At 31.7% G+C, this 10,985-nt stretch overlaps 2 protein-coding genes across 2 annotated transcripts; one reads left to right on the top strand and one right to left on the bottom strand.

The window, feature by feature from the left end:
• The first annotated feature begins 1,077 nt into the window (after window positions 1-1,077).
• LOC124832316 (uncharacterized) lies at window positions 1,078-4,313 on the top strand. The gene is made up of 5 exons (XM_047306496.2): window positions 1,078-1,724; window positions 1,856-2,152; window positions 2,272-2,542; window positions 2,761-2,880; window positions 3,885-4,313. Exons 1-5 carry the CDS (start codon window positions 1,506-1,508, stop codon window positions 3,995-3,997), a joined length of 1,020 nt encoding a protein of 339 aa, XP_047162452.1. The 5' UTR covers window positions 1,078-1,505; the 3' UTR covers window positions 3,998-4,313.
• A 4,335-nt stretch (window positions 4,314-8,648) lies between these two features.
• Window positions 8,649-9,400, bottom strand: LOC124832354 (copper transporter 6-like). The gene has a single exon (XM_047306545.2). The coding sequence runs from the start codon at window positions 9,254-9,256 to the stop codon at window positions 8,783-8,785; it is 474 nt and encodes a 157-aa protein (XP_047162501.1). The 5' UTR covers window positions 9,257-9,400; the 3' UTR covers window positions 8,649-8,782.
• Between the last annotated feature and the right edge of the window lie 1,585 nt (window positions 9,401-10,985).

Here is a 10,985-nt window from a genome sequence, read left to right on the forward strand (position 1 = left end):
AAACTTTGCAAAAAAAGTATTAATATTTTATTCAAAAGGCTCATATATTATCTCAATTTCCACAAAATTTATTTTTATTTATGAAAATATTGAGTCGTGTAAATATAAAGATAAAAATGTGAAAATAATAATCATTATTATTAAACTTAAATTAGAATAGCAGCAGATGATTCGAATATTTTCTTCCTGCAAGTTGATTCTAATCCATTGGATCATAAGTTAATATTGTTTACAATATAATTTTTGCTCATTAGACACATTTTTATACATAATAGAGTGAATAAAAACAACTCTCAAAGGAGTACACAACACGGCCAATCCACCATAGTACACGTTTTGTCAACTAATTGAGACTTTGTTAAATTAAATACAAGCCTTTTAGTCTTAACAAGTTGGTGATTTTGTCACCTTAAACTTAAACCTTCTGTTTAGTGCCAAATATTCCACCATGGCTTAAAAGTCAAAACTACATAATGAGTAGTAAGTATATCACATCGTGATATATAATATTGAAGCACTGAATAAGAACCTTCGATAATGGCAAGAATAAACGCCGTTTTGTTTACTTCAATTTTCTGCAGTTGGAGGTACGCTTAATAAAGTCCAGCATTAATTAACGCCGAAACATTTGAAATAATGTTCCTTAATTTCCCTCTTGGTTGCTTCGTTTTCTTTTTCCACTGCAGACGTCGACTTATAAACTTTTAACTCTTGCACAATATTCTTCGATTCCAACTGCTTCAGTATATAACTCTTTTTATTGAAATTAAAGTTTTTATTTAGTCAACGCCCAAAACAAAAGGAAACGAAAATTCATCTTAGTACATCGATTTTAATCGGACAGAAACATAAACACACATCAACCTTTAGACAACCTTATTCGTAGCAAAGACGGCATCAAAACCGTAAGTACCTTAAGTTGAGAGTTTTCAGCTTAATTTTCTTCTAAACAAAATAGACTCAAATTCATTCGTATCTTTCTTACTGTATAGAGAATTTTAGACCTAATAAAATAAGTATTATACCAGAATCTTCTCTTAATAACATTGGAATCTTTGACATAATATTAAGAAAGATATATCCATCGCCACGTTCTCCTTCAGTGGTTGCAATTTGGAGAGAAAGGAAGAAAAGACAGATAAGACTCACAGCTGGTTAAAAGCACATCCCACTCATAGAACCCGACCTTTGAGCCTGAAATGGCTGTACCAGAAGCTCCAACAGTCACTGGGCCCACCCTTCACCACCATTCTTAACCTTTAACCTAAAACTCGTCACAAATTATGTTGCCTCCTCAAGCACCCCTTTTTAAAACCATTTTTGTGCCATTATTTGGGGACACACACAAACACAGAGTCTACTCTTCCCTTGTCTGAGTAATCATTGAATATCTCTTCCTTCCATTGACAACCATAATTGCAACTCATTAAAGTCTCACCTTACCTATCTTATCATTTTCATTCATCATCCTCCTGCACAGCTACAGTCTCTCCCTTTATCACATCATGGCTATTCTCCCACCATCACGTGACACCCATCACACCAACTGCAACATCGTAAACGGATCAGATTTAAAGCCACGCCTCAAGCTCATTCCCTGTGAATTTCCATCCTTCACGATTTCACTCCCCTGCTCCACCCACCCACACACCAAGCACAGCACAATGCTTCAAGACCAACCCAAATTAGATTTCTCAGGCATTCGTTCCCATCATTTTGATTCGGTAAATTTCCTAATTCTTCTACTATGCCAGCGTCTCCAAATTTTAAAAACTGCCTTTTATTTTTCCCCCGGTTTCTGGCTATGGCCTTACATTCTTTTCTTTTTGGCTTTTACCTTTTTCTCTTGCTGAAGCTGTTGGACTCAAATACTTCGCCAAAGTCAACGTTCTCGTCTACTTTGAGCTCGATTCAGGGGAGTCCTGAAGGTTCCTCTTCTGCTTCTTCCCCTTCTTATTCTTCTCAGGAACCGTCGCCTACCGGCCATGAATTTTGTTGGGAAAGCGACTATCATACGATGAAGATATTAGAGAAGATGAAGCTGGACGAAAGGGACAGTTCCGAATACCATCCTGGTTATGTGAATCAGAGGTTGGAGACCTCAAATGTTGGACACCATTCACTCCTTCAGGAACAAATTCGAGCTATTCAAGTGAGATAACATTAACATTGATTTTGACACCCTTTTTCTATTTGTTTTGGCAAAGCCATCAAGAAATTAAAAGCGTTAATCTTTCAGTTAAATTTAATCCATCCATTTCCTTATTATAGTTGTCTGGGATCAGACAAGAGGAGATTCTGTCTCAGAAGCAAGACCCAACAGCATATGTAGGAAAAACTCAAAGGCAGATATCACAGCAATTTGAAAAGAAAGGTAAAGGAGTTAATGTCGGGTATGATTACGAAAGAAGGATTCGTCCACCATGGCAGCAGGGTCGTTCACACCAGCAAACTGGTTCGAGAGGCTCGTCATATTCTGGGACTGGTGTTTTCTTGCCACGTGGAGAAACTAGTGCCCCGTTGGAGTCACGTAAGAGACCAGGTATCGTTTCAGTTCACGTAACATTTTGGCGCTTCTTCGTTTGAGTCACACGTTGTATGTTCAGCGGTCGTTGACTTAGGTAAATCCTGACGTAGAAATTCACCATACCCGATTGTTTGTTTCCAGTATTTGGTTCAGATGTTTGAGACTTTTGGGTTTTTCTTTTAATTTGAATTAAAAAATGAATATTTTTGTTTGATGGTTTGTGATTTGAAAAGGTAAAGGATGCACCACGGTTCTGATACCGGCAAGAGTAGTGCAGGCTTTGCAAGTCCACTTTGACCAAATGGCTGCCACGTGTGGGCCTACTAAACCTTCTGCCTTCCCTCCCCTGCATGGTACCTCCTTCTCATCCTCCTCTGGGACAAAAACACTTATATAAAATTTGCACACTAATTATTTTTATACAAAATTTCAAATGTCTTACCATAAAAATCAAATTCTGATTCAAAATTTTAAAAATATAAGAGAGGAGTTTCATTATTTAAAATTCAATTTTTGGTTAAAAATTAAGAATTGTTATTGTTATAGCTTATTTCTTTTTTAAATTTATGTTTTTTTCTTTTAAATCTGGATCAACATCTCACTAGTTCAACTTTAATTGATACGATGTTCGATTGGATTAAGGTCAGGACATTATTAGCATTTAATTGATATGCTGTCCGATTGGATTAAGGTTAAGACATTATTAGCACGATTTTTTCTTTTATGTTATAGAAAAGTTACTCTCATATTAAAGTTGATTGTTTTTATTTTTTTCATCATTATTTTTAAGATTATTGTTTTTTAACATACGTATGTTACTCTTTAACTAACATTACTTGAGAGTCCAACTTTTCTTTACTAACGTATATTAGTTTATGTTAATTACGATCTTTTTGGTTAATATATTAAATGAGATTATTTTGAAACTGATTTTCAACCGGTTTCTATCAACGTGTAGGCTCTGATTATTTTTAAGTCAATATTAATAAAAATTTTATGAATTTAATGAGTTCTATCAAAATATATTTTATCTAAATAAAAATATTAAAATTTAATGAATTTAAATTACGATGACCCGAAATAAATATTTCAAAATGAAAGTAACTAAAAGTTAATATATTTAAATTTTCTAAACATTGTAAAACTCTTTATCAAACTTCACTTTAATAAAGTGTAATTCTATTGGGTTTTTAAGTACACATAAACATATTATTTATTAGACAACAATTATAGTTGACTGCAGCTATTAAATATGGTGCAGTTACTACTACATACAAACATCCAAAAGTTGTGTCATAGTTATTGATTAGGCAATTGGAATATGCTGATGAATGAAAATTGAGTGTTATGTTTGCAGATGTTTTAGTAAGTACCAGTGATGGCATGTATTCACTACAGAACCGTCAATCACAAAACCAACAGCGACATATGCAGAATGAGATGCTTCTGCCTCAAGAATGGACCTATTGATTACTAAAGTCACAGACCAATTTGTAGATTGACGTGCCTTCCAAAGTTTCTGCAGGAAAACAAAGAGAGATTGAAGACAGATCAGTAAATGGGAAATTCTTCTTACAGAGATTCAATGACGAGTCAACACTGATTTTATGCATTACAGATATAGTTTTCTCTTCTTTTATGCTTTGCTTCTTTCTTATAAGTCTGATAGTCTGTTATACAGTTCTTAGTGATCAAGAATCATACCGAAATTAAAACATAACAATAAAATATGCATCACAGGGAACCATACCCTCAATAATTTGGGCTTAATCTCTCTTTTTTAATGACATGATCTTTCTCTCTTGTTTTGATTAACCCTTTAACAACCTCATAAACACGTCAACTCGATCTGACAAAGTAATTTCTCCTTAAGTTTATGTTGGTTTGAGTAACTCTGGTTTTGATAATAGATTAAAAAGTACACTTCAAATCTAATTTAATCTCACAAAATGAATTTCTGAGATAATGTTTGAATGTTAGATTTTCTATTTATCATCATATTTGGACGAATCATAATAAGAAACCCAAGAAAATCTACAGTTTGTTTAGAGTTTTGTCACCTTAATTTCTTTTTATGCTTTCAAAGTTTAAAATAAGGAATCATCGGAGTTTAAATCAATTAATTTGAAAATGCTACAACAACTTAGATACTTTTTAAAAGACATTGAGACTTAAAAAATATTTCATTCTACGTATTACAGTAATCACTATTTTTCAACTGCTGCATCCATCTCGTTCTTCAACGACGATTGTCTAAATCCGAACTTTGATAATCAATGCAAGCCTCCAACAATAAATTAGAACATTTGACCATCAACCATGATCTCGAACAATGCTCTCTGTTTCAGATTCACCTCTGATACGATGAGATTTAGATAAATTGTGCTATTTTAGGTTTATTTGGGATTAGGGCTTGAATATAATAAGAAATAAAGGAATTTTTTTTATTAATACGGCTTTCATACGACTTCCATACTTTTTGTAATAATATATATTAATTAATAACTTTTTATTTGTAATAATTAACATATAAAACAATAGCCTCAAAAATAATAAATAGTTCAAAAAATCAATTTAAATATAACTAATAAGAATAGTTTTAATATTTTTAATAACACTTAAATGGAAAAGAAAAAAATATTGTGTTAGTTAAATGTTATTTATAATTTTTAAAAATTATATATTAAATATCACTCACAACATAAGTAAAAAATTATGAACTTATATAATAATAAAATACACTCTCAATATTTTGTTAACACATTGATAGCTCATAAATTCTTTTAAATAGATTTATTCTTTTAATTTAATTTTTAATAAAATTTGTGATAGAATTGTGATAAATATATTAGTGTGGGAATAACTTAGACATCATTTTCATGGCCAGATAAAAATTTCATTCATTAACCGTTGATTAGTCACAAAATTATCTCGTAGTTAAATAAATTTGATTTTTTTGTAAGGAATCAACTCAATGATGTACTTTCTCAAACTATAGTTAATTAATTTCAAATTAGTTACGCTATTTGTTTATTGTTAACTCCTCACCAAATAGTGAGAAATTAAGGAAAAGGATTTTTTCCACTAATTTTCCTAGCAAACCAACAAATTTGTTATGATGTACCAAGAATAATTATATCAGCTGATTATGCATCAAGTTCTTAAACTTAATAAACATCAACTTTGTTGTTTTCTATGAAAGGAATCATCGGCGTATAAACTTATAATGATCATGTTGCCCTCAATGTTTCATTTCATTATTTATACACTTAATCACATTTTTTAAAACCTTCCATCATGAAATATGTTTCAATATCGATGTACCAAGGGAGCTTGTTTAGACCTGTGAACAACTTTTTTTAGCTTGTACACTTTCTCTTCCTTTCTCTTTTGAATGTAATTACAACATTATTCAACAAAAATATTTATTAGCTGACTCTTCATCTAAAAAGAAAGATTGTGCATATAATTAATGAATAATATATCCTTTTTGTGTTGCTAAAGCAATCATCAATCAAACAGTTTTCATATGAACTATCAAAGCAACCAGTTCTGCATAATCTATAACAGATTGTTGAGCACATAATTTATCCTCACTTTAAACTACAATTTTCCCCTATTATTTAGTTTAGTCTTGAAAACTCACTTTACTCCAATTGTTTTAACACCTTTGATTTGATTTACTAGTTCTATGTGCCATTTTACCTAATCACCTTAATCTTAGCATCCATGACATTTCTCCATCTTTTAGTTTTCACAACTTTTTCGCAAGTGGATCAACAACTTATTTATATATATATATATATATGAAATAAAACAAAATTGTTGTATCTTCATAATTCCTTCCCTTGATCCATAATCTTTTAATCAAGATGGTTGCTTCCTAATCATCCCTTCAAACTATCTAGATAAGTTTCTTTATTAGTGGCAAGAGACTTAATTACTTATGATCAACAACTTGTACGAGAGACTCTTTATTCACATTCTTTCTATCATCTTCAATTTTAGCTCGCAAATAATACCATGTATATCATGTTAAAAAGTAGACTTTATGTTTAATCTTCAATCTCACCGTCGATACCGATCAGAATCACCGGCGGCATCGCCTTCGTTGCTGCCTCACAATCAATGTAACTCTGATCGAGATTCGAAACATCGTCGTCACTCTTCTCCTTCTTCCACTCAACTCAACATTTTTACTCTATCCTATCTCTTTTTTATTTTAATTTTTGTTCTATTTCAAGATTTATTATATTATGTATTGGTCTGGATTTGCTTTTCGTGTGGAATTAAGAGAAGAACATTTTCCTCTTTAATTGAATATTTGAGGTTCTAGAAATCAAATCTACAGAGTAGTGGTAACTATGTTAGATAACAGTTTTTCTTTCCTTTCTTATTCTGTTACTTGTTTAATGATTTATAGATAACATTTATATTCTCGACCTCTATTTTTTATATCTTCATGCTCCGTATTTGGCTCATGATCCACTGATAATTATTTGGCCACACCCTTCTTGCATAAGACAACCCTAGAATCCCCAATGTTGGCTACTATTAACTTTTGACAATTGACTAATATGGTTGTAACTGCAATTGAACCTCCTCTACCTAATTCACCCGACATCTCTAAAATATTAAAATTAGTTTTACTGTAAGCTCTCTTGACAGCATTTGCAGGTTCTTTTCAGAAGTCAGGCTACACAAGACAAAAAATGATTCTATAACAAATAGTAATCATATTCATTTGTGATGGGGGAGAACGGCGCGACGAAGTGAAAGGCGTAAAGGTAAGGAATGGTCATCTCTGGGATGTTGACGAATGTCCCATTGCTTTAGTTCCCGATGGACCAATATGAAGCGGTGCCATTGAAGACGAGCTCGAACTAGCCTAAAAGGATGGTTTCTCAAACGTAGGGTGTAAAGCCCCGGGGAAGAATAATACTTTCCACGTCAATCTTTACTCTTTCACCGTCAACTTCTAATTCACTAACACGTCAGCACAAATACATTTATAAAATAACATGTTAGCACTGTTTTCTGCCAAATCATCAAACTCTTAACACCGTTTGTTTATATTTAACATAAGGAACTAATTTGACTCAAAATTTTAAAAGTGATGATTCATTTCAAATACTTTTAAAACGAGAAACTAAATTACTAAAATAAACCATATCTTAAATGTGGTGATTAACAGTAACCAAAACTAAACATTTCTCGATCCATATAAATGAACATACTTTATTAATGTTTTTTCTTGGTATTTTTATTTCATAAATTCGGAGTGACTTTTTTAATGATTGTCTCCCAATAAAACAATCTAAAGCTATTTTTTTGTTTTTAGAAATTTGTTGCTTTTATAAAACTCTAATATCAAATAAGAAGTATTAAATCCAAAGTATTAATATAGTAGCTTTTGATTTAAACATAACAATACGATAAATTTATTTCAAACTATCTCTCACTCAAACTTTTGGTTAAATTAAAATATTCTTTTGAAACCAGTGATAAAAATATTCTTCTCTTCTCTCTTACCTTCTATAATATTTTCAAAAGACATTTTTCTTGGAGAAAAAAGAGATCTCTTGGAATACAATAACACTATTATAGTAAATAAAATTGACAATGGCAATAAAACTAGTTGAAAATGGTATATCTGTTTATATACGGCACAAGATGACGAAAATAAAACCAGGAATATCTGTTTTCTAATAATTTTTTCCCATGCCCATTAATACTCATATTTATATTTAATGTTGATATTAATTATCTTTATGTTGACGTGTTATATCAAGTAACATGCCAAAAGAAGATACAAAATGAAAACAGGTTATTTTATTAAATAATAAAATTATCGATGGTAGAAAAAAGTGTATCTTTTATAACACAGTAGAGATAAAGAGTGAGATGGGAAAGATAATCAAACACTAATAAAAAAACAGTGAAAAAATTGTTTAGATGCTACTTACTGGGTGAAAAAACTCACAAGTTTCAATGGATGGATAGAACAGAATCATCCAAAATAATAAAGGTGTGGTACCACCATGGTTGTCACCATCGTTGATTCCAGTGGTAGCGTTTGACGCCAAGTGAATAAACAAACACAAAATAAACAACATTCGCATAACCACAAGTACTCCAATGTAATTTAGATATCAACACAAAAAACACCTCCAGTTTCATTACATATGCAAATGTTACAGCCAATTAAGAAAAGGGGGAAAAACTTAAAAAAAAAAACCAGAGAAGATAATCTAATCAACAAGAAACTGGAGGAAGATCGAAACCCTCGTCATGGGGCGATTTGTTGAAAGCGAATGTTGTAATGAGAAACCCCAAGGTCTGACCTAGCACAGCAACCAAGAAAACACCACCATTAAAAGACATGATTGAAAGCATAACCAGATAAGCGAGACCAACCCTGAAAGCGAACAAGAGGGTCTTGAACAGACCGGCCGCGACATGGTTTGAACCGGGTTTGATGAAACGGGTGTGCGAGAGCAGCTGCACGAAAACCGACATGACGAAGACGAAAACGAGGGCCAAGATATACATATCCGATTTGCCTCCCGGCCAGTTTTGGAAGAGAATATCAGTGTCTTTGCCCCAGAAGAAGGTCATGTGCATCATCATCTTGTGGTGCATCATGGTGCCCATGGTGTCGTTTGCGGTTGGCGGCGACGGTGACGGCGGCGACGCCATCCCTCCCATCCCGTGCATGTGTTCATCCATCTAAAGCTTAGGTTTTGGAATTGATTTGTGAGTGTGAAGAAGAGACAGATGTGGTTGAGTGTGTTGGGAGAATTAAATGCAATGGAAGAAAGTAGTACAACAGTCTGGTACTACATATTATTACTCGATTACAAAACGTTATTTCAAATTGTACTGTAACACTGCAATTTAATTCATTCCATCTTAATTTAATTTAATTAATTACTTTTCAAAAACACAAAAAAAAAATTGTTTATTTCCCTTTCTTTGTCATTTAATGAGAAAACAATGTATAACTGATTCCAATCTATATAAGAATAAGAATATTAACAAAATATCATCCGGTCAGGTATATTTTTTCTCTCTTATATAACTGATTAAATAAATAAAAAGCATAATTTTTCTTCGATTTTAAATTTGAAATATAAACAATATTTTTCGACAAATTCAACCTATCTCGTCAAAGCCTTAAAAAATATTAAAAAGTTTAATATAAATTTGTAGATTTATTTTAAATCAAATTTTAGTTAAATATCTAGATATATTGATAGGACAATTTTTTGAAAAAAAAATCTCTAGAGATAGGATTTAAACATGATTTGGACTGGGCAATGTTGGGGTGATACTTGACTGTACGTGGACGTGAAGGGACCAACGCTATGCGTGCAATTTTGTATCTACTCACAGAATTATTTATATTTTTCTAATTTTACATTTATGACGTTTTTATTTCTAAAATATGTGTGTTCTTTACTATCAGAAGATAAATCTTAGGCAGTTTTTTTTACTAAAAAAAGACAAATTTATTTCAATATCTTCTACCATTTACTAGAAATGCATTCCCCTTGTTACTAACGAAAAAACCAAATACGTTTCTCTCTCAAAAATATTCTCCTTTCTACATAAGATAAAAATGTTTTCAATAACTTCGACTCCTAAAAAGTATTAACTGTTCCCAACAAGAAAATTCTTTTTTCACATTTAAAAAATATTCTCCATTATATATATATATATATATATATATATATATATATATATATATATATATATATATATATATATATATTAATTATGATTTTGACTCCTAAATTATAAAGGTTTTTAAAACTATTTTAAAGTTTAATCATATTAAGTTCTTTTACTTAAAAAATGTATAAACTCTAATTTTGGATAAAACAAATAAAAATTGTTTCAATAACTTGAACTAAAAAAAAGCATTAGCTTTCTTTTTTCAATAAAAAATATATTTTTCATATATTTAAAAAATATTCTCTATTTTTTAATTAATTATGTTTTTATCCCTATCTTTTTTTAATTTCAAAGCACAATACACATGATGGATTTTTTCAGGTTTTCGTTTCCCTTTATATTTTTGTTCTTTTTTTCTTTCTCGTATTCTCCAACTACCTTCTTCTCCCTTCTCACATCCATCTTCCTTTCTCTATTTTATCATCTGAGCTTAGAACGTTGTCGTCGTTCGCTTCTCTGCTGTAACCAGGATCGAGCCTGACGTCGAGACTTGCAGCTGAGAGCACTTCCAGCACCACTGCGTCATTTGCCGAAGTGTTCACTGGCGACCCCATTTTCTTCCTCTGATGCTAATAGCGAGAGGGTTTATCCATTCGCTTTTTCACCCAGCATGAGCACCACCCAGTTTGGGTTTTAATGAGAAAAGAAAAGTGAACGAGTGAAAGGTGAAGTGAAAAGAGAAGGGTGGGTGTTTTGGGTCCTAAATGAAGAAGAGAAATGG

Source organism: Vigna umbellata, chromosome 3 (genome assembly GCF_029865625.1).
Source record: "Vigna umbellata cultivar VRB3 chromosome 3, Vumbellata_1.0, whole genome shotgun sequence".
Classification (NCBI taxonomy): Eukaryota; Viridiplantae; Streptophyta; class Magnoliopsida; order Fabales; family Fabaceae; genus Vigna; species Vigna umbellata.